We start from the raw sequence: 26955 nt of genomic DNA on the forward strand, positions 1-26955 counted from the left end.
TAACACAGCCTCTCCAGTGGCAAACATGAAGGGCAACTTCAAGTTACGCTTTCGTAGATGTTCTGCCCCTTCTTCGTCTCTGGAAACAAATCAGATACATAACATAATACTGCAGTGCTAACAGTTACTGCAAGTTTTTTTGGCCCCAGGAATTAATACAAAAATGAACTATGCTGCCTGTAGGCATTTTTCAAATTCCAGCTCAACTTGGCTGAGTTAAACCAAGAGGCAGATTATGAACTAAGGAGCTTATGACGGTAATACCTCCTTTACATATTATATTTGTAACTAAATCTAGACAGTATACACCACTTTCTGTGCATTATGAGCTGAAATGAAAATAAGTAGGGTTTGCTCCATGCATTATGTTTTTCTTGGCATAGCAAGTAAAACAATACTTCAATACTGAAGTATCCCTCTCCATTTCACAGACTGATTAGCAAAAATTATTTAAACCCTGTAACACTGCTGAATTCCACATTATTTAGAATATAGTTCAGCACCATAATGGATGTAATTTCTTATGCTATTTGTTGTTTCTTCTACACAACTGTAGTTGGATGTCATAATTTTTGCTAACAGGGATACTGAATTAAACATAGGTTGGATGGAATAACTTGGTGTTCATACTGCTGCTCTTATTCTTTATATGACAACAAAATGTCTGAAGTTTTACACATAAAGGACTATGCCACCTAATACTGGAATATCAGAATCCTTGTCAATATTTATTAGCAAATTCAAAGGGGCTTTCTTTTTGGAGTTCAGGAGTTATTTAAAACCACAGAATTCCTTTCTTAACATAAACAAGCTCAAAAGTTTTCCATCTTTGAACTATACTGCTTTATGTGATGACTTACGTAAGAGCTCTTTGCGTGGCAATGATGTAATCTGGTCTTCCATTTTTGTAGACAAGACGTGCGTTTGCCTGTACCCAGGCCCATCGATTTTCTTTGGTCAGAAGCCTAAATACAGTCATCCCACTCTCACCTGTCTTCATCACTAGAATTAAAGAGTAAGCATAGTGTTTACTGTCCACTGAACAAAAAACAGGATAATCTGGCATGTCATGAAACTAATCCCAATTTGTAGAGCAATTTTACAAATCTCATGTTCTCAGTCACCCATTTCTGCGTGGCACTAATGTATTCCTAGTGAAACAGGATGATCCGTCACTGTAAGATGTCCACTTTAATTTACAGCTAAATAAAAGCCAAAACCGCAAGCAACTAGCTGTAAAATATCCACCTCAGACTAGCGACACCCTGTGCGGAGCTTCGTCTTTATTTCTGCAATAACACAAATTAATGAATACTAGAATGTGTAGCCTAAGTCTCGTTTACATCCAAAAAGTGACTATTAAGAAATCAGAGAACACATTAGGTCTGAATCCAATTTCTTTCACATTTTGACTGGTTAATGCAGAAGTACTTTCAAATCCATTATTTTTCACTCCCACTATCACCTCACAAGCAATGAACAAACAGACTACATTTTCATTGCACATTGCTGAAAATACAGAATTTATAGACAGAAAAATTACATAAAAAATGTTATGAAAGTTTAAGAATCCTAACCAAAAATAACCTTTGCTACAAGACTTCTTTTTTATCCTAGCATCAGAAATGGAGCAGATTCAGTTTTAAGATAAAGTTTCAAACCAAAATTTCAAATCAAAACTTCATCCTGTTCTGGAAATTCTTTCTTATTCCTTACCAAACAAAACCACTGTGAGATACATCTGAAACAGAAAAACTGCTTACATACGCAAGTCGAGAACTAACTTATTGTAGATTGTTCTATAGTTTATAAAGGGGCAAAAGAAAAAAAAACAGCTTTTCAAGAGAATTCAGTAGAAAAGAAGTAGCACTAAAATATCCTGAAGGTGTTTCTGTAAATACCAAAGATAAATATGTTACAGTTCACAAAATGTAAAGAAAGAAGTCCACTAAATAGTTACGAATCAGATAGTCAATACTTATTTTCTTAGCTTAAAATATTATACTTCTCTCCATAAGTTGTTACTTAAACCAAATCAACCTGCCAAGAATCAAAACCAGAAACACACAGGACACTGGCATGCTAAGTCAGGGATTTATTAATGTTAAAAATCTTACACTGATGACAAAAGAAAATACTTTATTTAACTTCCTACCAGGAAATCTATCTTTGAAACAGTCCCTTTGCCCAAAGGAAGATATTGAAATAGTTGAAATTGTGTCGAGCAGAAAAAGGAAAAGAGCAAGATGTGACAGAAAATTGAATATACAAGCTAAAAGGGTCTAGATAAGAATATTAAATATTCCAATATAAGGCTTTTTATAGGAAGGGAAAGATCACATGAAATGAATAGTGTTCTACTTGTTAGCAACTGTTTTCAAAAAAAGAGTACTTCATAACATTTTTTCAGTACGACTATAATCCGTGCTTTGATTTTTAAGCCTTTAGGCTGAAAAGGAGTTTAGGCTTAGGGAACGAAACTTACTTCGGACATGATTTTCAGCACAGTAAAGCATATCTGCTGCATGAATAAACTGGTATCCTGTTCCTCTCATACACAGCTCTGCTTCAGTGTATCCCAGGACAATCTTTCCTCTGAAGGAGAAAACAAAAAATTGCAACACTATTGATGAACCAATTCACAGAACGGACGCCAAGTAAGTTACCTACAGCTAGAACATCTCAGCCGCAGGTTCTAACTACATTTGTTACGGCTAGAGCATTTCAGACGTAAGCGCTAACTACGTTTTGTTGTGGTATGAATCATATGCAGAAGCATGACAGTCCTAATAAAAAGTGCAGTTACCAAATCATAAAATTTTTACTAGTCCCCCAAGTTGCCTTCAGTGACTAGGAACGGGTTCACAAAACTATTAGATCATTAAAAAAAGAGTAAGTGTCCAGCTCAGCTGGACTTTTGAACATATTCACTTACAGCAGGCAGCTCCCATTTGTTGCCATGAAAGACACTGTTTGCTCAGCCTTTACCTACAGGTGCTTGGATATAGAGTAAGTGATGTATTTAGTTATCTAAATCTTCTTGCCTCAGTAAGTTTAGTAACTTAAAATTCAAAATAGGGTGTATCTCAGAACACAACCCTTTTGCTATTGAGTGGCTTGGGAGACCCTGTGTTTGTATTTAAGCTTTCCAAGATGTGCCTCAGAGGAGTCATGTCTGACCCTAGTAGCTATAATTAGAGTATTTTATTAGAGGTCAGGGAGATAAAGAACTTAACATCATTTGCGTGAGCACTATGAGACACATGATAGAATGAAATAATCAAAAAGAGACTGGAACTAGATTTTGGAACAAAGAAACAGAGATCCAAAGATAGAAAAAAAAAAAAAAGAAAGGAAAAAAGAGGAAAAATTAGAGATGGGGAACAACATATGCAAAAATGTAAAATGTGGAAAAAGTTGAAGGTTTCAAGTAACGAATAAAAAAAAAAATCAGACGGAGGAAAGAAATGCCTGTGTTAACGTTTTGTTAAATTTTATTTGTATCAGTTTATAGAACCTAAGAAAAATTTTATGGCTTATCAGTAGACAGAACACCAAGTGATTTGACTCTACATTATCCTACAAGTAGGCATGAAAATCTCTATGAGAGATTCCACTGAAAGTGAATCTGAAAGCTGAAAGTCTTATCAGACAAAAATACAAGGGAGGGGAGAAGAAAGGAAGGAAGGAAGGAAGGAGGCCAGAGGCTTTTCTTTTGGTAAAGATGAATCTTAATGAGCTTCTTGCCCCATTGCTGTATAGTCAGGTTATGCCGATTTGGTAATGGAACAGTGTTTCTGGTTTTTATACAGGGAAAAAATGGTTTGGAAACATGTAAAAGTCATAATATATAAAAGGGCTAAATCTATTTATTTTGAGTCAATAATATTTCCATTGTATTTTACATCAATTTGAATTGAAGGAGAAAATATGCATGCAGAACAAAATGAAAGACTTCTTCTATCAGTTCTGAAACCAACTTTCAACCAGATTTAAACATTAAACTTTTCTTCTTCCCTATTCTGCCTTTGGGGATTTTTGTTTTGTTTTTGGGGGGAGGGGGGGTGTTGGTTTGTTTTGTTTTTTTAATGTTAAAGAGTCAGAAAGCAACATGCCTTTTCAAGAAAGTATGCTCTGATAGTTCCATTTCTCTTTACTTACTATAGCAGGGCTGAAGAGAAAAAGTCTAACAATTTCTACACAACCATCAGTACTGACTGAAACAGTAGCCAGCTTTATATTTCAAATACACGCATTAAACCTGTCAGCAAATTATTAGAGCATTATGCAGAATAATTTAAACCTACTTTGCATCACAGCCAGTAGGTGTGAAATCCAGTTTATGTTTAGTTCTGAAGATGAAGTTTTTGGTTCGTATCTCAAGGATAGATGGTGGCTGCAGAGGAGTAGCTACTGCAAACAGAGCGAGCTGAGGAGACAGAGTAGCACCGTCCTTCCCTTTCTTGTTTTGTCCATGGAGAAACTTTAAACGTCCTTGAAAATTCATAGCCTTAAGGATGAGGATAAAAGTAATTGTTATATGTTGGAGATATTTAAGAGTAAGATATTTCTGTTGTGATGCAAAACATACACTTTGGTATTTCAAGCTTTATACTATGGCATACATAAGTTAGCTAAACACATACAGGTTACTGCTGTTACACCCCTGAGCACATCACCTAGAGATCTGCTAACAGATGCACTGAAGAAAGAACTAAAGGCAAGATTGTTTTATAAAAAATCCACAAACATAATAGCTAATATTCTAATGTACATGGCATTATACATACATATTTTAACATTATTTCTTTTGCATTTCTGTCAGTCAGCAGTATAAATTATGCAAATGTGTACAAATGCAAAATCCTATATAAACAATTCTATTTGTAAGAAATCACCTAGAGGGTGAAAAATTTCATTTCTTTTAAAATCTAGAGCACTGACTAACATAAAGAATAAATCATAGAATCATAGAATGTTCAGAGTTGGAAGGGACCTCTAGAGATCATCTAATCCAACCCCTCTACCAGAGCAGGATCACCCAGAGCAGGTCACACAGCAACGCGTCCAGGCTGGGTTTGAAAGTCTCCAGAGAAGGAGACTCCACACCCTCTCTGTGCAGCCTGGGCCAGGGCTCTGCCACCCTCACAGGATAAAAAAAAGCGTTTCCTCATGTTGAGGTGGAACTTCCTATATACGTTAATAAGATCCCCTTTCAGTCTGCTTTTTTCAAGACTAAATAGCCCCAGTTCTCTCAGTCTCTCGTCATAGGAGATTCCTTAATCGCCCTCGTAGCTCTCCGCCGGACTCTCTCCAGTAGGTTCCTGCCTCTCTCCAATTGGGGAGCCAAAAATCGGACACAGTATTCCAGGTGTGGTCTCACCAGGGCAGAGTACAGGGGGAGGTGAACATCCCTAGACCTGCTGGACACACTTTTCTTAATGCCCCCCAGGATCCCATTGGCCCCTTGGCCACAAGGGCACGTTGCTGTCCCACGGACAACTTGCTGTCCACTGGGACTCCAAGGTCTTTCTCCACGGGGCTGCTTTCCAGTAGGCACCAACTGGTGCCGTTACTCCTCCCCAGATGCAGGACTCTACACTTGTCCTGATTGAACTTCATGAGGTTCACCTTCGCCCAGCTCTCCAGCCTGTCCAGATCCCGTTGGATAGCAGCACAGCCTGCCTGTGTGTCAGCCACCCCTCTCAAAACAAACTTGCTGAAGGTGCACTCTATCCCCTTGTCTAGGTCATTGATGAAGATACTGAACAAAACTGGACCCAGCACTGATCCCTGGGGAACACCACTGGCCACAGGCCTCCAGCTTGACTCTCTGCCGCTGATCACAACTCTCTGAACTCTATTGTTGAGCCAGTTAACAATTCATCTCACCGTCCAATCTTGTATCCCACGTTTCTTGAGTTTTCCTAGGAGGATGTTACAGGAGACAGTATCAAAAGCCTTACTGAAGACAAGGTATATGACACCCACTGCTCTCCCTTCATCTACCCATTTGGTCACATTTTCACAGAAGGATATCAGATTAGTAAAGCAGGATTTGCCCTTAGTAAATCCATGTTGGCTACTCCTGATAACCTTTTCTTCCATTTGGTTAGCCAGAGCTGCTCCATCACCTTTCCGGGGATGGAGGTGAGGCTGACTGGCCTATAGTTCCTGGGTCCTCCTTGCCCTTTTTGAAGACTGGAGTGACACTGGCATTCTTCCAGCCCTCAGGCACCTCTCCTGTTCTCCATGATTTTTCAAAAATGATGGAGAAGGGACTCAGCAACAACAGCAGCCAGCTCTCTCAACGCACATGGATGTACCCCACCAGGGCCCGTGGATTTGTGCATTTTCAGTTGCTCCAAGGGGTCTCTAACCCAGTTCTCATTGACCAGTGGAAAGTCTTCCTCGCTCCAGTTTTGCTCCCTTACTTCTAGTGACTGGGATTCTTGAGGACTGGTCTTAGGAGTAAAGATCAATGCAAAGAAGGCATTTAACAATTCCAACATCTCTGCATCCTCTCTGATCATATCTCCCACCTCATTTAGCAGTGGACCTACGCTTTTCCTACTCCTCCTTTCCTCATTGATATATTTGAAAAATTTCTTCTTGCTTTCACCTCCCTAGCCAGACTAAGTTCCAATAGAGCCTTGGTCTTTCTTGTTTCTGTAATCCTCCCAATTAATCAGGCCCCTTTCATCATATTGTAAATTTTCCGCTTCCATTTGAGTTTTTCCAGGAGCTCCTTGTCTATCCAATGCAGGTCTCCTGCTACCTTAAATTGATTTTTTTTTTTTAAGGGAATACATTTATCTTGCGCTTTGTGGAAACAGAGATTGAATACTGACCAGCTCTCTTGTGCCCCCCGGCCTTCTAGAGCACTAGCCCATGGGATACTTCAGAGTAGTTCTTTAAAGAGGGCAGTTAGTCCTATTAAATTCCAGGTTAGAGATTTTACTTATCACTCTTCTTGTTTCCCTAACAATACTAAACTCTAACATGTCATGGTCAAGCACAAACTTTATTGAGTACAAGGAAACTATTTAGCTATTATGTCTTATTGCATCTTAAGATATCCAACAAAAGATAATATTTGCAGTGCTTTTTTATATGCAAATCAGACAGTACTTTAAAAAAGCAGATGCTTCTGTGTATTTCACTGAGGAAACTGAGTCATGATAAATGAGAAGTCTCGTACCTGCATGTAACAACCTGTTGAAGAGGGGGGCACATTTAGCGTCACTAACTGAAACATACTGGTTCAAGCAGCTCAGGTGTCTATGAAGTCGTAACAAATAAAGTAAGTTGCTGTACATTGTTAAGACTATGCAGATTCCCAACTTGCAAGCATATCTGGAAGTTTTTACGTAAGTCTATACTCACGAGGAACCCAGATGAATTATCCAAGAGGCATCGTAACCTGCAGATGAAATTCCTTTCCATAAAGGAAGAATTCTCTGGAGGAAGTTGGTCTGGGCTATAATAGGTTGCTGGCTGTGAAAAGCCATTATCTCCTACAGGAAAGGATTATTTATAAAGATTATTTTTAGAAGAACACCTAGTGAAGGCTATCTATAACAAATCATCTTCCGTCTCATAAACAAAGCGTTAGGTCATGACTTGAGCAAGAACAATGTAAACTGGAAACACTCTCAGAACCTATACTGATTATAGCACCAGGTTAAGTATCAGCTCTTCTGATGAGATTACGCTTTACATTTCAAAACTGTATTTTTTAAAAGTGGTGAGTTTTGGCGTTTTGGTTTGGATTTTTGTTTGCGTGTTTTAGTGTTTGTTTGTTTTTAATTTATTCATTATGTTTGTCAACAATCTAGATTCTGAATCAGCTACAGAGAGTGGAGGTTTGTTGCAGAGAAAACACTACTTTTTGCAGATCCTGCTGGTGGAGAAATGTGAGAGTAACTATAGGAACAAAATAGTCAAAAGCTCGGTAGCTGAATTCAAACTGTGAAAATTCTTACTTTCCAGATACCCAGGTGACAGTTGTAGCAGTAAATAAAAAGAAGCATCTCTAGGGAATCACCACAATAGATCAGTGTGAGGACTTTCTCCACTATTAGAGAAAACCAAAAACTCTGCTAAATAGCGCAGTATTTCTGGGCTGAGCTGTTCACCAAAACACTGTAATTACCTCTCCAGAAGAACATGAAGCACTTGTGTTACATGGGGTTTGCTTGTTTGTTTGTTTTTCATTTAAAAAAGACTCAAATACCTGTTTGACAACTAGGATAACATGATATTCTTTTGCCATTTCAGGACAAGCATTTGCTGCTAGGTGGCACTTAGAAAACAGACTTAAACATTTGAAACACCAAGTAAAAACAGACGGTAAATCAATAAACTTTTGATAGAATATGTATGTTCTGCATGAGACTACGAGATACCAGAGCACATCTAATCACAGCAAATTTAACAAAGTGATCTTGTTTGAAATACTTATGAAAAAACTCCACATGAATTGGTCACTCCTTAGGAATTAAGAAAAAAAAACAATGTAAAATGTTAGAGTGCTAAACACTCTGTAATTTAAAAAACAGTCCAGACACCCAGAGAGAACCATTTGCCACACACAGACCAAAGAAAAATACAGATTTTAAGAAATGAACCCGTATTGACCTTTGAGACTTGGAGAGGCAGTCAGGGAGAGCATGTCACTTAATCACACCCCAGAGTATGTTCTCTCAAACATAATTTTGTCTCTTGGACAGCTGCAAAAACTTACAGATAGGCTAAGTGGTTTGTATGGTGGTGAATCCAACCCAAATGAAAACAAATCCTGACTAAAATCCACGTGCAGAATATGCTGTGCATTAAGTCTTTTTCTTTCTCTTTAAGCTCAAGACCATACATGGTTGTGTAGCAAGCGAACTTCAAAAGACAATGCAGCCTTAAGACCCTGAAGCAGGTACTTGGGACTGAAAAATCAGAATTTTGCAAACTTCTCTGGGAACATGACAGGACTTGGAAGAGTCTAGGAAGTATAGTAACAGCAGAGGAAACCAGTGGTGTAAAGGCATACCAGAGTAATGAGTGAGAAACAACCAGTCCAACGTAACTGAAGTAAAATTAGTTCCCAGGCTTAGTCTGGAATCTCTGCTTAAACCTGAGCACAATTATAAGATGTCTATAAATAGCTACATAATACTACCTGAATGTATTTTAAAGGAAATTGATTAAATTAGCAAAAATGGAGGGGATCCTTATGATCCTTATCTTTCATTAAAATTTGAATTCAGTTTCAAAATCCTCAACATCCAAGCATTTTATGCTACTTGAGGCTCAAAAATAATTAGCAGCTTGTAGCAAGCCAGGAACACGAGGTACAAACCAAACAGTTGGTTGTAATCCTGCTCAGCCCTTCCTGTCATTCACTCGAATCTGATGCCAACTCAACCTGGCATCATACTTTTCAAAGACAACCTTTTGTAAATTCATATGCACTTGTTTAAGCGCTATGGAACACCACTTGACTTTAAGGCAAACAGTAAGCCACCACACAAAAACCTGATTTCTGAGTGCCAGCAGCTTTCTTCTATACCTAATTGTGATATTAATTAGTTGTGTAGCATGTTTTCAACTGGGCTGTGTAGACTGACCCGCACATGATACAACGTGAGCCAATAAATAACATTTGCTGGTTTCTATTTCGCTGTCAAATCATGGCATTTCTGTACTCTGAAATATTAAATTCAAAATTGTTAGAGAGTTTGAAAGAAGATTGTTTTATGAATGGTTGATTTATTCAAAAATAACATGGACTTTTACTGGATTAAAAGAAAAACCTTACAGTAACTTGAGAGATTTCCATATATATCTAAACACCTGCTGTGCAAAATGGAGCGCTACAGCTGTCTCCCCAGTTTTGCTGTCATTAGGAGGCAGGCATATGCTCCCCACGTTACACCTAACTATCTGTACCATCTCTGCTCCAACACACAAGCAATGTGCTTCTCAGTTGTTTCTCAGTGTAGCAGGTCACTTAAGCATCAGTCAATTACATGTGACAATCTGATGCTCTAACAAACATACTATTCTTTTATTCCTCTTATTCCAAAAGAAGTGCTGGCCTGTGCGGCAGCTTGCATCGAACAGTGACAGACATGGAACAAGAGAACTCTTCCACGACAGGGAATGCACTGTTCCCTACATAAACATCTTAACTAACACTTCGTAGTCATGGAATGGATCTATCAGCCTGAAGAGCTTCAAGCAGCTCTCGTACCCAATTGCTCCCTGGCCTTCCTAACCTAGGAAATGTGATGTCATGATCTGTAACCAGGAGTAGCAGATGTGAAAGAGAGACGACCACATCTGAGAAATCACTCTCTCACTCAAATAGCGATTAAAGACGAGCTGTATAATTGAAGGAGAACATAGAAAAATCCATTTCCTTGTTTCTTACACCACCAGAAGAAACTGTCCCCTTCTGACTGCCCTATTTACAACAAATATGTAAGAATACCTGCTCTGCTATTTACCACAGGACTACTAATCAGACATGCAAGACATTCAGTAATTTATGCTCCAAATTAAAGTTGTTCAATTTAAAGCATAATTAGTATTTTAATGGTGCTGTGTTATGAATAGCCATGGTTATTTAAAGTGGGGAAAAAACTGTAATTCCCACTATTAGCTAAACATATTTATAAAAGTCAAGGAAGTTTAAAAGATGTTATTCCTTCCTTTGTTCATATAAAATATTCTACACTTTTTTACACATACAAATTCAAAAAAGCCCAACTAATTAGACAGGCAAACATGTAAGTTGGCTGCATTCTCACCTTGTACACTTGGTCCAGAATCTGTAGACTGGGCAGGATTTAATGCCCAATGTAGCTGTCGTTGAAACTCAGGTCTGTCTTCTGTGTGAATCAATTCAAATACACTCTGGTGTATAATATCAGACTAAATATGGAAAGGAAAAAGTGAGAAAGAAAGCATAAGAAACTTACGTGACAATACAGTATCAGCTGTCTGGTTGACAACCCTGCTACGGATATAGCAAAATCCATTTTGCTCAGGGAAAAAAATAAAAAAATTTAAAAATCACATTTGTATGCATGTGGGAAAGCTTTGCAGAACAATTTTTAGCAGAGCAGAGTGGAATTCAGTCACACCAATGACAGCAAATATGAGAAATAATAATAAAAAAATATTACTTTAGAAAAAAAATAACATTGATATGTCAAGTGTTTCTTCACCTGCTTTTATCTAAGCAAGCCTGGAACTACTTTGCTTATGTTTTATATAAATCATTTAATTTTACATACTGACAAAAAAGGTATTTGCCAGCTGGTACTTGGACGTGACCCATTCTAGGTGCTACATGAACAGAAAGGAGGCCGAAGACCCGGGGCCAAACAACTTCCAAACCTAAGCCAAGCAGATTATGACCATCAGCAATTTCGTTTGTCTGAGAGCTTTGTCACTCCTTAAGGATGCATTAACATCTGCAGTTATTAAGCTCTCCTATCACCACCAGTTGCATGGCTAGGAATGTGACCTAAATGGTAAAACTACAGCAGCCAGGATCCGCGACTGAAAGAAATGAAGGGGAAAAATCCCACTCAAAATATTCAAGAAAAGCCTCAGTCAAGTGCTAAGAGTTAAACTGCCCGTTTTCTGCATGGATTGAAAGCCCAATCATCATATAAACAGAAAATACTTAAAATAAATCATGGATCTAAAGAAATTAAGATGGGCTGGCAATAGCAGAAGTCTAGCTCAAATTTTGCTTTATGAATTTCATAAAACAATCAGTATTTTCCAGACTAAATTGCCAGAAATGCTAATTTTTGCAACTTTAAGACTTTGCTTCCATATTATACACTTGATTTATTGGCATTACTGTAAAAATTTCATGCCCAATTTGTTTTCCAAGCTTTTTTCCATTCCTCGACACCGAAAGAATAATAATGTTTTGTTCGGAATATTGTGTTTTAAGCCAAAATTCCCCCATCTCTTATAAGTTAGCTAAAACTGCAGACCAGTTTTCTGGTGTCTCCCTATTTTTAGACATCTATCATGATCCAGTACCCCAAACCATAAATTGATAACCATAACTAAGCTTCTAGAATCTTAACACAAACTAATTCCAGGAGTTCTCTAAGGCAGGCAACATGTGCCCATTAGGTCTTGGTCGTTACTGCTTTGGCACTTGGCTTGCAAGGAAGTCAGTCATACGTGATCTGCACTAAAAACTGTAAACAACAAATTCTTGTTTTGAAATAGGTAATCACAGAAAGTAAACACGAGCGAGAGAACGCTAAAATTCTAACAATACCAAAACCACTCCATTGATATTTAAAACCTCAAGGCGTATGGAGTTAATTTTGTATGAAAGGTTTCTATTAAAATAATTACCTTCCCACTGAATTATGTCTCACTCGGCATCATAAACTGGGTAACACCACAGTATAAATTTCAAACAGTTGTTCCAGTAAAGACTAATTAAGTGTGAAAATTTCCTATCTTGCCTAACTCAACTTTGGAAATTATATTCCTGTTGTGCTTGGCCTGAGGTCCCATTGCTGCTATGTAAACTGATAGAAAAGCAATATGGTTTCAAAATAATTCAACCCAAAGTTCCTAACTAAGATTTTTATTCTACAAACTACCAGATCCTAAATACGAACATTAATACCCTCTGAAATTAAGCAAAAGCTCTGCAAACATAGAGGAAAAAATAAACTTACTTGTTGGAACCCCAAGTAGTCTTGGATGGTAGAAGAGACGTAAAAAACCAGAGCATCGGCCGTAACGACTAATACAAAACCATTTAATGCCTGGGGAGGAAACACACCAATCCGTCAGCTTCAGAGACAAAATCCCAGAGGACTATTGTGACTGTGAGGCTACCTGTACCCTAGTCTCCTCATAAAATGTGAAGTATGCAAAATCATATCGTTATCTGGCAGCATAAACAGAAGGATTCTTCATCACATCTCTCTACAGCACACATGGCACAACGGAGAAAATTGCATCTAATGAAAAAATAAAAATCTTCTGGAAAATTCCGGGGAGAAGCCAAACCGTGTTGATGGCAACTTTCAATTGCTCTTGATTTTAGGAGACGAGGTACAGCATGAACAACTGTTTATCTAACCACAGCTCAGAGGGCTTGCAGGGCTCCAGCCTTCAGCGCACCCAAAATCGGTTCTATTCAAAGTGCCGACGGGCCTAAGTGCACAGGAAATCAAGCGACTGAGAGCCCCTATATATTCCAAGAATACATTTTATAGCTTACTTAAAATAGAAAAAGCTCTGCACAAACGGACTGTTGCAAGTAAACAATGTTTTTGAAGAGATTTCCCCCTCCACGAAGCAGCAGACTAAGCGGCTCCTGACTCAAAGTCACGCAAAGGGCATTTATCTGAACTCCCAATCGATACAGTTCATGGCAATTGTTGTGATAGCAAACAGTACATTTGTGACTTGGCAGCTCATCTGAAAGGTGCTGATTTACTTCTCTAGATCTCAGTCAAGATTTAACAAAAGGCTGTCTCGAGAGACTGGATTAAGTATATTGTGCCACTTAATTTCCTCAGCTGTATTCAAAGTCAAATTTGGCCAGCGTACTCAATACACATTTTTAAAACTCTTTATTATGCTAAATTATTGTAAGATGGAAAATGTAAAGTAAGCGAAGGTTAACCTATATCTTACAGTACCAACACAACAATGTATTTTTATTATAAACCAGCACCACTTTTCCACCAACATTAACTCCTATAGCCCCACACTATTGTAAGCAGCACAGTTGTTTTTCCACATATATGCAGAGATATTGTTTTACTATTTCTTGTTCTTTTATTAATACGGTCTAATTAAGTTAAATATCCAATTAAATAACTGGTCTTTAAATGCTGTGAACCATTCCTACTTAATGTGTAGACATTTCTTAAGCTATTCTCATAAAGACTTGTGAGCTCTATAAAAATACTCTATGTAAGTTTAGTGAATTTTACCTGAATACTAAAAAAAAATAAATAAATAAATTTAAGAATAATCTGAAATTAAGCTCTGTAGCAAATCCAAGACATCTTGAGTAGTTACACAGATTCCATGGGTTTGATGACGTTCACAGTAATTCCAAGTGAGCAGAATGCTGCAATGGCAGGTGCTTGTGTCCTCTGCTGACCTATTCTGCATGGTGTTTCACCTCAAGCGGTTGATATAAAAAGTCTGCAAGCTGCACAGTATCTAATTCCGGCCCACGTGTTAAGACTGGTTATTCTGCTCTGTTTAATATGAAGCTACAAACAGCTTCTGTACCTGGCATTCAATCCCATTTTACAGTGGCTCTGGTAGGCAGTTCATCCTGAAACAGGATTGTTACTACAGAAATCAGATGCCTCCTGGAAGCCACAAACCCTGTAAAATTTGCACTTTGTAGCATAATCTTGCTTTGACTGTAATAGGTTACGTATCCAAAATAAGAACTGGAGATAGGTAAAATTTTAAAGGCAATATAGCTAAATTTTTAGCACATTACATCTATGTATTTGATTTCCGCTTCCCAAAATACTGAATTGGTAAAAGAGTTTCTGTACTGGAAATTAAAGACACAATTTTCTGTTTGTCAGGCAACAAGAAAAAACACCTGATAAACTAGTAAAAACAAATATAGACAACATGGTATATATTCATACCACCTTTGCAAAAAAATAGAGAATAAAAAGGAAACATTCATCAGCAGTTGTAATCTATGGAAACCTGTGTGACATAAAAGACTTGTGAGCTTAGGCAGAAGGGAAGGATTTTACCAATTTCTACATCTTACTGATGCTTGTATCTTCTACAAAATTCCCAATTTAATCACTCAGAGTTTTCTTAAGGAATGTAAGAAATGCCATCTGCATATTCATCCTCATGCTTTTTTATAAATGTAAAATATTTACAGGACAAGTTCATTTAAGAAATTCTTCCCAAGGGGGGCAGAATTTACAGTAACAAGTGTATCACCCACCTCATTTTCATACTGGAAAGCAGTTTCCTATAGCGGTTCCCTCATACAACTTCCATTTGCAAGTCATAAAACCCAACTAAATATCACATCACATAGATGTCTCCAATATAAATCATATACTGTACCTCCTCAGATAACTTCTGTTTAAAAGAAAGCTGTTCACCTGCAGTAACTCCGTAGCAGTTCTTTGTCGTATTTTATGAAGGTTAGAAAATTACACACATGTCCTAGTTTTTTAGTTAGTTATGAAAGAATTTTCAGCCAGCATTAGCTTACAGCAATTGCTTTGTGGGATTCTCAGAACCTGTTTTAATTTCTATCCTTTAAACAGTTAAACTAATTTTCTTCTATGCAAACCATTGGCTCTGACTGACCTAACGATTTGCCACTTCTGATCGATAAATTGGTGTGAAACCCGTGTCCGACAGACCATCAATATATTTCAAAAGGAGCTGCAGGTCACAGTAAAATAGATTTTGTGAACCTAATTACAACATTGGAATACCTGTATTAGTAATTTCTTGGGTTTAATCCAGATCTGGTATTATATCATTATATTTCATATGCTTTGAGACTCTAGGACATAAAAATAGATTATAAACCAGACTATATAATTCTAAGAAACCCTATTTTTCATTAATATTTTCCATTAGTTCACACTGCTAATCGTTATTGAAAGGATTTTAAAATTTGTCCTGAACCTATACCATGTACTCTTTCTTTCAAACCACTGAGAAACCAAGACACTTCAGCAAACCCAGGGTCTTTAAAAGAGAAACTAAAATAAGTCACCAAACTTACAGTAGATGACTAACTTATCTGACCTTTATGAAGACTGTTTCTTTATATTAATATCTTTATTAACAGTAGACGCAAAGAGATAGGAAAAAAACAATTCTAAGAAATTACTCAGAAAGACTGAAGAGGACCCTGTAGTTCTACACCCACTCTTCATACAATGTGTCCACTAAAATATACCTGCAGTAAGAGTTCTCCTTCCAGGATCTGCATCCCTTCTCCACATTTTGCTGTTCTACAGTCTTCTTGAATGCCATTTCTTTCTGGTCTGTTAGAGTTGGAACATTTTAATGCAACTACAAAAAAAAAAAAAGGAAGGAAAAAAGAAAAAATTATATTTTAAAAATGTTTAGATTGTCAATGTAATGAAAGATTCCTGTTTCAGTGTCAGAATTTTCCTTACCTTTAGATAACTCCCAAATTTGTCACCCATCTCCCTTCTAAACTTTAATACTTTCACAACAAAATCAATATTATTGAAATCAAGGCAAACTTCATTATTTTACTCCTTTTTTCTTCTTCTCTTTACTATAAGGCTCATTTTTAGTTTGTCATACTTGTTAATAAAGGACATTTTTGTTTTCATATGACAACCTCATATAACCTAATAAAAACTCTGCTTTAAGCTGTGAGAACATTTATCACATTTATTTTCAGACATCGAAATACAGTACCTCAGATATAAGCCTGCCTTTAGTCCTAAAGCGCCCTTCAGAGAAAGAAAGGAAAGAAATAGGAACCTTAAATGCATATTACATGTTAAAAAAACCCAAAAGATATTGTGTTGGTTTTTTTCCCCTGCCATATTTAAGTTTTAACCATTTAAACAACAAAGTAAGTGTTCTGATTTTAGAAAAAAATACTATAATCATGAATCATCACTGTTCAGGTCACAAATATATCCATTCAAAGGAAAAAAATTACTTAATGAAAAATTACTCAATGAAACAGGAGTGAAGACCACACCTACCTAAGCTACATCTGCACATCAGTTGTGATGCCCCCTTATTAATCAAGAAGAGGAATGATACAAATTTTCTTTTCCACAGATAGAAGAATTAAACTTTTTCCAACTTAAGTGTTTAAAAATGTGCTTTCTAACAAACTGGATGCTGTCAAATAAAACTAGATACTCAAAGATTATCCATAACTCAGGATTGCTCTACTTTCCACATAGTTCTAGAATGAAAAACCTCTCCAAATCTGAAATTAGTCTGAGAAGGTCTATAATGTCTAAACAGCTCAAAATAACTCAAGTAGTTGGACCCTGAACCTTTACCATAAAGCTAAACATCATCATTCCCAACCTCAAAATTTCTAAGCCGCAGAGGAAATTTATAAAAGCAACTGCATTTCTGTAAAACATGAACAGTTTATCTCATAAAAATGAGATAGATACATCCTAAATTCCAAATGATTTTTCAACCTGCCGAAAACCTTCATTTTTCAGCTGCTCAGAACTTAGTCAAGAATCCAGAAGAACGCCTGTTCACTCACTTTTCAACTAGGTTAAATGATACTTTACACTAAGTACATTAACTGAAAGATAAATTATGCCTTTCAGGTTTTTTTTGAAGCTATCACTGCAGTTAACAACTTTAAAGCCAGACAGTTTTCATTAAAACATCCCTCAAAGGCACCGCAGAGGAAAAACATGTTATAAAAAGACATTAACTGATTAATCAGCCAGGAATTTATCTAAGGGTTTGCTTTGAAATTAAAACCTTAATGCTCTTCTTCCTACAAGACAGTCAAAAAGTCCTCCAATAGGCCACACAGAGCTGTAATTTCAAATTCATTTACAAGGGAGTGGAAGATGTAGCAATATCTTTATCCTAAGCACTATTTTAAAAGAGTATCTAGAACTCATTAAAAACCCCTGAAGTGCACTGGCAGTAGAAGAAAAATTATCATCCTTTTAATTTATATTGCATGATTACTGAGAAAGCCCATATTCAGCTTTGGAAGCTGCAAGTGAAGATACCTATTAATGCTTTCTATTCTGAAAAACACCACATAAAATTCCATCTTGGTGATTTTTTTCCCTTTATAATGTGCAAATTATAATTGAGGGAGAGAAATTACAGGTCAGTGATTAAACAATGATGTTCTACTCTGCATCTGTCAATTAACAGAGCTCTAGAGTTCAAACAGGGCTGTACTCTTCCTGACTTTTAAAGTGTTCAAGAGGTACACGTGAAGTTATTTTGCTGAACTGGAACCTACACCTGCAGAAATCAGAATGTGGATGAAATCAAGTTGTTGTAAACAGAGAGATGGAAAACTGCTGACAATCTGGGTTAAAAAGAATGGAAGATACAGTGGAAATTCCAGTTCCATACCTCACCGGCTGTGTACAACTCCCGAAAAACAAAACAAACCAAGGTTTACATCACTCTGACAGATAAATCACAGTCCTGCTAGTGCCTGCTACAAGCCACCCAAGTCAGGGGAGCTCTTCCTTCACTCATAGGCAGGGTCAAGAGATCGCACTACAGGGGACTTCAGGTTCTGAAACGCATCACTAAATACATCTAAGCTCTAAAACACCCACACATTTTTAAAGATTAAGTTGGAAAAAAGGTTAACTGTTCCACCAGCGAAAAGGAAAATTTGTATCATCCCTCTTCTTGATTAATAAAGGGGCATCAAAACCGACGTGCAGATCTTGCTTAGGCAGGTGTGGTCTTCTGCTAATTTCGTAAAAACTAAATTCCCCTTACTAAATAAAAACAAAATTTTGTTTAGTTGATGCTAGGAAAAGTCAATTTAATAAAAAACAGGAGTCAAATCAGCTAGAAGCACATAACTGTAGGAACAAAATTTGTTTCTTGCTAGGGGGAAGTGATAAAAATATAAATAATAACATAGAAAAAAATGCCCCAAAATATTACAAATATTTCTATTTAATACTGAGAACAAGGGAAATATTCACATTTCATGATGAAAGCCCTTTTAGTCCAAAATAGCTAGACAGAAGCGACTGAATATGGACATTTTTGATCAAAAAGACTTGATAAATTTTACTGAAGATTTTAAAAACAGTTTAGGAGACAAGACAAAGCAATGATGATACAGATGTTATTTAAATACTTCTCTGAATAATAAAAAAAAAGAAAATAGTATTTAAAATTTACAAATCATTATTCAAACCAAGCATAAATTTTAACAAAAGAAATCAGAAATGTATCTAGTAGGGTTTACAATGCTAATATAATTGAGGTGTGGTAATTACCAGCCCTGTGGGATTAAACTTCATCAATACTCTTCAAGCAAAAAAAAATAAAAATCTGTACACATACTCTGAAGTATGTGAAAGACAATCAAATTACTTCTCAGAATTTTCCATTTATAACTTTAAAACACCAGAAATAAAGTTTACGCCTGAAAAAAAAAATAAATCTGCTACACAATTTTGGTAAGAGCAACAGATTTTAAGTACTTACTTTCCAAGTAGATTAATGATTGTCACTTACATTCAGCAACAAGAATAATTTCCATTTCACAGACTTTCTCGATTTGAAGTAAAAGTTGGATCCCCAAGACAACAAAACTAGTGACCTTTAACAGTTTTTTCCTAGACAACATTATAGTTTCAACAACATTATAGTTCTAGATAGTTCTAATGTTGTTCCTAGAACAACATTATAGTTTCTGGTGCTTCTGTTTCACAGCTGTGAAAGCTTTTAGCACCCAAACTAGCAAATGGAAAAGACAGTTTTAGATTATATCTACAAAAACTAAGTAACAATGGTTACATCAATGTTTACCTGCACATGAGTACTGTCTTATGGAATATTTGGTTGTCTCGCCGTGGAACAAGAGCATCCCTAGCAGTGACTAGCAATACTCAACTCAGCCAAACTAAGTTCTATTAGTTCTCCTCAAATCTAGAAACCTCTTGATTTGAAAGGAAAGTACATTTTTACAAAGCATCAGAAAGAACAAAATAACCAAGAAAAAAATAAACACTGGTATTTTTTTCCATGTTGAGTGAATAAAGAAGTTTTTACGACACAAATAAAGAAAATACCCCACATTTGCTGGTGCTCAGACACAGAGAGGTAATTCTCCACTGTAACCTGAGCATTCCCACACCAAATGTCTCGTTGCTATTAAAGGAGTGAAGCAATATATGATTAAACAGTCTTTCCATCTCAAAATTTGCCTAAACCAGTCAGGTGTTATAAAAGTGCTGAAAACAAATTGATCCAGTGATTGCTAGCTGAAAATCTTCACGAAATCACACCAAGATAGTCTGCAGTTAGAACCTTTTCTCCATCCTACCTTTTCTTCCCCAAAGAAAAAGCATAGCAAGAAGTTTTTTCAGGAGCTAGAGTAGCTTATCACGGAGAAATGACTATCAAGATGACAAATTTTAACTGTACCTTTTAAAAACATATTGAGATGCAACAAATTACTTAAATCAGGCTGATCTGGTCAAGCCTAAAACTGCACTGGAGTAACGCTTGCCTAAATATCACAAGTATATCATTAGCACATCAGTCATGCAGTCCTGGAATTTAATCTTAAAGAGCTTCTCAGAACTGCTTTATATCAAATTTTGGCACAGTTCCCACAATTCAGCCAAACAGGTCAAAGTTTGCAGTCAGAGCCAAGCTAGACTGTTTCATAACCTTTTCAGCAGAATTATAAATTCAAGTAGTCTGCTCTAGATTACTTTAAAAAACAAGTTCTCATAATGGGGGTGGTCTTAGTTGCTTCAGCAACAAATGCTCACCTCCAACACAAAGTTCACCAGCGAAAACAAGAGCAGGGGGCACTACTACCGAGAGAACCGAGTTTAATATTAAACTCCAGCCTAAATCATTAACATACACTGAGCTGTTTATACTGGCAAAAGATCCATTTTAAGTGGGAGAAAATACTATATATATATCCATGTATCTATATGCAACCTTAGCTATCTCTGTTACTTATGATCATATGAAACATTTTGCACCTGCTGTCTCAGACTGTAAAGCAAAAAATATTTATGGAAGTTATTAAGTAACACAAAGAAAAAAAGTGCCCTTTTTCCAGATTGCGTATTTTCTAAACGGCTACACTTCTTATTTTGAATATTTACATTTTACATTTTCTCCTATTCCTTTATTTATGAATTACGAATAATTTCCAGTATAGCTTTACACTGTTTACTTATATTCTGCTGAAAGCTGAGCAAGTATTTACACTAAAGTACTGAAGTTGGAGGAGTGGGGAAGGCAACTTATGTTAGACACATCCTTGTTTTTAATGTTGAAGAGTTCCATGGTTTCATTTTCAAAATTCCAATATCTTGGCCTCCAGTTATTCTGCCATACATTAACAAATCTGAAAACTATGATATGCATAGGCTTTTTTATTTCTTATATGCCTGAAGATGAAACATTTTAAGGGTAGTTTCCCTTGTAAGCTGTATTACAACTTCCAATACAGCTCATAAATTACAGTAAACTGCCTACATGGATGTACAACAACAGGTATTCTCCATTACTATGAAAAAACCAAAATGTAAATACATTAACAAAAATGTAAAAAAAGGTATCGCTATTCTGACAATCAGGAACAATATATGCAGAAAACAATTTACAAAACTAGTCAGGGTGAAAATTGTGAGGATGAAATTGTGCATTTGGGAGTAACTAGTATCAAAGGATACTTTTCTCCTCTTGAGCATGTGACTGAATGTGCCAAATTATGATAATGCTGGAATCACTTTCAGAGGATATTTTACTTTTAAAGCAGAAAAATACTAATAAAACACTTACAGAAACTGCCTATGTCTTGATATTTCCTTAAGAGAAGCCAAACAAAGGTTAAAAAACTAGTAACAAACAACCTTCAAGCTCAGAGGACATGGTGCTTCGATTCATAAGCATATTTTCCACTAATGCTCAGATATATAAACACGCCTACATATTTAAGAAAAGCAAATGAAAGAATCTATGAGACATGGGAGACACGTATTTCTTGACTTGGCCTCAAAGAAATTATTTATGGTTCAAGAGAGAGAAAACTCAATGAAGCGTCTATCACAAGAGGATAAATCATACCACCACGAATACTTTCAAAGAAATATTAGTAGGTTATATTAGTGAAGGAAGAAAACAAAGAGACTGAGAGGGAATAACACTTTAGCCAGAAGAAGTTTTAACAAAAGAAAATGGGGAGAAAGAAACGGCTGAAAAAATTATTTCCACTAATTATAAAAGGAGAAGAGAACAAGGATAAAAAGTAAGTGGTCAGGGTCTGGGATTTCCTGGGTCTTTGAGAGTCAATAACTTAATTACAGTAGAGAAACAGATCACCTACCAATATGTACAAATCTCTAGAAATCAAGAATTTCCAGGCATGTGTCTCATTTGCAATGCAGATTTTGTGCCAGTGACTCAAACCAGAGCCTCTCAATTCCAGAGACCTGCACTGAACACGATGCAAGTTCTGTGCACGTGCCCTCCTGGATTTTCAGTCATCCAGCACTTTCTAGTTTAACCTAAAGCCAAACCGAGCAAAATGCAAACTCATCAGCTAAACAATCAGACACGGCAGAGAAAGCACAACTCTACCCAGCTGTGAGGATGTTAAGTATATAAGGAATTTTCTTTAAGAGAGGGAGAAACGTAGTATTTGCCCCAAAGTGCTTAGGCTAGAGAGGAAACAGAAAAAGAAAATTTTTTATCTCTAAAAGTGGGTGATTCTGGGGGTTAAAAGTGCCTTAATACAAAAGGTTTCAACAGAAACTCTCAAGTACCTTTAGGGGTTGCTACCAAAGCAACTACTACAATAAAATTACTTTGCTAGACTAAAGAGAACTATTTAAACTTTTGGTATCATCAGGATAAAGAATTTCCAATGTTAAGGTTCTATGAAGAATTGTCCTTGAACATCTCACAGACCGGGGCTGAAAACAGACTTACAAACCAAAAATAAACCAGTAAATATTCTGTCAGCATTGGACTGAAATTACTCAAGGTACAGCTCCAGAACTTCCCAAGGGCCCACTGTACTTACACTTCAGACATGTCTTCATCCATATTTTACACCCAACAGGGAAGTGCAGAAGCGGTACACGTTACTTGAGCTGCTGCAAGAGTCTAAAATATTCTCTTTGCAGCAATCAATATATAACAAATATACATGAGGAATAAAAACAGTACGTAACATTTTTCTCGATGCCAAGTACCACAGTTTTTGAACGTGTGCTATTTCAGATTCACCCAACAAAACCCATCTAATTTTAAAATGACCTTGGGTTTCCCCTGCTATTTGAAAAAGGTCCAAAGTGCAAAATATTATTTTCCATTTATTTGTGATCAAATATTATGCTCAGATAATTTAGCACAAAAGCTATTTTTGGCATAAGGAAGTCTGTTGCTTGCCCTTTCAAAATCGACAGGTCTGTGAGTTCAGACCAGTGCTACTTTGTTTCCAGGTCTATAGCAAGGATACATTTCCAATGTTCAGAGGTATAAATCATAAGACAGACAAAAACTTGGCAGGAGTATCACCTTTTTTCTAACTAAACTTCAATCAAATTTCACTGGCCAAGACTCAAAGGGAGTCGTGAATTTCCCAGAAATCACATTTCTGGATCATAAGATTATTTATGAGACAGTAAATGAGTTTACTGTTCTACCAAAAAAAAAATATAATCTTTTTAACTTCTTTTTAAATCTAATTTTGCTGCTTGGTACAAGAGCATAGTGCTGATAACACCAAGGTCGCGGGTTCGATCCCCGTTTGGTACCCATGTGTTGCCTGATCTAGTTGAGAGGCGTCCCGGCCCATGACAGGGAGGTTGGATTAAATGAACTCTAAGGTCCCTTCCAGCCTAGGCCATTCTATGATTCTATGATTTACCAACAGCAACAACAAACAAAAGCAGAAAAAAACCCTTCAAAAAGTTTCAAAACTCTCCTGTATGCCTTCCGTTGATAAATCACCTTGTCCTTGAATACTGCAGCATAACATTCTAATTCTCCTTTCTCTAGTCTGGTTTTGATAAGTTTGAACACAGTATGTATTTGAATATGTATATTCTATAGGAGATCATTTTCATTTATATTTATTGGTTTTGTCACATAAATAATTATTAAATGTCATATCTATAGGAAAAAACCTCACATATGTGTATCCGCAACTTTTTTAAATGTCTTAAAAGTTACACAAGGTGAACTAACAAGTTAGTTACCTACCTGCTGGTTTACAGCATGTAAAGTTATGTGTTTACTGAACCACAACTTCAGTCATACAACTCATTTATAATAAAACTTGGAGATATATTTTAATAGTTTGTTGTACTGGCCAGTCATTGTTCCAACAAGTGTGTAACTACATGGGTAAATACTAAACAGGAGGAAGACGAAAACCATAACCCCCGTTTTTCTAGCACCTAAAATATGGGAAAGCCTCTAAAAAAAAGTTCCAGCTCTCCCTGGTATTATTTTTATACCAGCAGAAAGCCTCTTAGAAGAAATGAACCTTAGCCTCACTCTCCTACGGAAAGCTGAATAGGTAACATCAGGTAACCAGGACAGGAATTAGATCTTACCTAATGAGTTTATTTGTGAATGGCTAAATGTATAGTAACTTCCTGAGCCAGAATTTGGACAAGACATGGGGTTTCAACTGCTATTTTTGGAGAAATATCACAAACTCCATGGTTAAATACCCTAAAGTTTTAACTGCAAGAGTCTCTAAAAGTGACAGATGTCTTTCCTCACAGCAGCATTGTCATGGCAGCATTTTAAGACAGTAAACCTACATAAATATCAAAATACACCTTAGATACATTGCACTGAGTACTGACACATACATTCTGCTGGACAACTCACCAGGCTTTCAGAAAAGTAACGCTCAGCTGAGAGGGAAGTACATGAAGAGAGTCACAGTAAAGATAAAGCAAAAGGTTGGCTTGATTCACATGTTACAAGGCACATCTACCAGTTCTCATAGACAGAATCTTCTTTTCTCCCTCAAAAATACTTTAACATATTTTTTTAAGATTCAAAATTAATCTAGAGGTTTACTAATGATTTAAATCAAAAAGTCAAGGCTCTTTTCCCAATAATTCTAAACACAGAAATGATATATCCATTTCATAGCACAAGCTCGTCAGCAAACCAAAACCCACATAAAATTATCTCAATATCTTCAGTACTTTCATTCTACTGTTAATAAACTGTCTCAGAAATCAAGAGATACTCAAAGAGTGTTCATTAAGCATCACCACTTAATTGCTCCACTGAAACACATAAACAAAGGAAGCTTCTGCCTTGGGAAGATCTCGCTGGAGGGGAACCACACAAAACCAAAAAATGAGCGATAGCATCTCAGACTTCTAATGGAGGATTTCAGGTTTTTTTGTTTCAGTTCAGGCTTTAGAAGAACTATATAACTTGTGTGGGCTTGCAGAGGGTTTTTTTTGGTTGGGGAGCAGTTGGGGTGCTTTGAGGGTTTGTTTTTTTGTTTGTTTTCAAACTATTTAGAAATATAACTTACTGTGAGAATCTGACAGCACAAGGGACCTTTCTAGAGTTGTGACACTACCTGGCCATGGAGCTGGTGAGGTACACATGAGGTGTTGTTGCAGTATCTTGTATCTCTGGAGTTGACAACTCTGTTATAATTTAATAGGGATTTCCATTTGTTTCCATGTAACTTTGTTCCACTGCTTTACAGAAAAAAATGAGACTTTGCTAGATGCACAGAAAGAATGCCTCATTCCACTGACAGCTTGTTTCACACACATTCCCTTCTTGTTTGGGAATTCCATATATTCTTATTTCTAAGGAAACTGGGACATTTGAAAGGCTGCACATAAGTAATTATCATTTCCTCTCAGAATGCTTTGTGAATCATACTCAGCAGTCACTGCAGCTGAAATGCCGTTAGAAGGCGAAGCTGGAAGGTGTAACGCCTCAAAGGAGAAAAAGCAACATTTTCAATCAGTGACTGCTGTAAGAATTTAAGTCTTGAGAGAGACCACAGTAAATATCAAGCTAAATCTTAAGAATACTAAGTCTCTCCTCTTTTATTCTGAAAATCTAGTAAAGGCCTATTCTTCTACTAGAAACCCTCAAATCTGAAGCACATACTTTGTCAAATCCCGCTCATTCCTAAGTCCTCCTGTGACAACACTGCCCACCAACTTCAACAGATCTCCCTTCTCAGTGTTACCCTACCTGGCATGTTCACAGACAGCAATCATACCTCCGAGCCTTCCAATTGCCAGGCTACACGTGACAAAGTAATCTCCCATAACACACACTTTCTAGACCTTCTCTGCACCTCTTCCAATTATATTGCTAAGACCCTCGTTTGATTTTACAAACTGAACAACTTCTCTCTCTCTCAGGTCTCCTAGAGAATCGCAGTTGTTTTAAACTGAACTTGGTAAATCCACGTGCAACCATGTGTTAAGGGAATGGACCATCCAATGCTATCTCCACGACTGCTTCAGGAGACTCCAGCAAAATCTTCCTCATCACTGTAAGTCCCAACAGAAAATCTGAAACAAGGAAAACTACTCGTATGTACAAATATTTTTCAGTGGTATTTATTAACTTGCAGCTACTGAAGTGACAAACATTCTTAACATTTTAGTAGGTGATTTGAACAGCTATTGTCTGGCTTCCAGACTTCTGAAAACAGTTACATAATAGGAAATACTGTTTTAACAGACAATTATAATAGAGGTTGATGTGGCTACAGGCCAGAGCACTGTACAACTCAACTCCAGAAAGCCAGTTCCATATAAGGACCCGATACCCGAAATTTTGAGTTCTCTACCCAATACAGTATTTAGAAACCTCACACTCTAAATACCACACACACTTCAGTTTCCTAAGTATCACTGTAACCCCCAACAGCTGCCAGACCTACCTCTGGATGGGAAAGAAGGGCTTGGTACCTACTTCACCCTGATCCCAAGCATGATCTGGAAACTAGGTGTTTTCCTGACTCTCCCCCATATGGCATAAATCCAGGTTCTTGTGACAGCTAGCAGCCACAGATTCCTTTATATATATGAAATAAAATACATAACCTTTTTTTTTTTCAGTATCAGGATATGCTATAAATCGAGGTTTCATTCCCAGCTCTGCTCCAGGTGATCCCCACTCCTTTCTTCCACTGCAGCAGAAGTCTTAAAGCTAGGGGTA

At 36.8% G+C, this 26955-nt stretch overlaps 1 protein-coding gene across 1 annotated transcript in view; it reads right to left on the bottom strand.

Moving 5' to 3' along the window:
• The window catches only part of LOC104276283 (aryl hydrocarbon receptor-like), a 51930-nt gene that overhangs the window by 5611 nt on the left and 19364 nt on the right, over window positions 1–26955 (bottom strand). The window contains 8 exon segments of the mRNA XM_009872540.1: window positions 3–79; window positions 861–1002; window positions 2486–2595; window positions 4308–4510; window positions 7387–7517; window positions 10806–10929; window positions 12720–12809; window positions 15971–16086. Coding sequence (XP_009870842.1) covers window positions 3–79; window positions 861–1002; window positions 2486–2595; window positions 4308–4510; window positions 7387–7517; window positions 10806–10929; window positions 12720–12809; window positions 15971–16003 — 910 coding nt within the window. The 5' untranslated portion in view covers window positions 16004–16086.

This window comes from Apaloderma vittatum, unplaced genomic scaffold, assembly GCF_000703405.1.
Source record: "Apaloderma vittatum isolate BGI_N311 unplaced genomic scaffold, ASM70340v1 scaffold7337, whole genome shotgun sequence".
NCBI classification, from domain to species: domain Eukaryota; kingdom Metazoa; phylum Chordata; class Aves; order Trogoniformes; family Trogonidae; genus Apaloderma; species Apaloderma vittatum.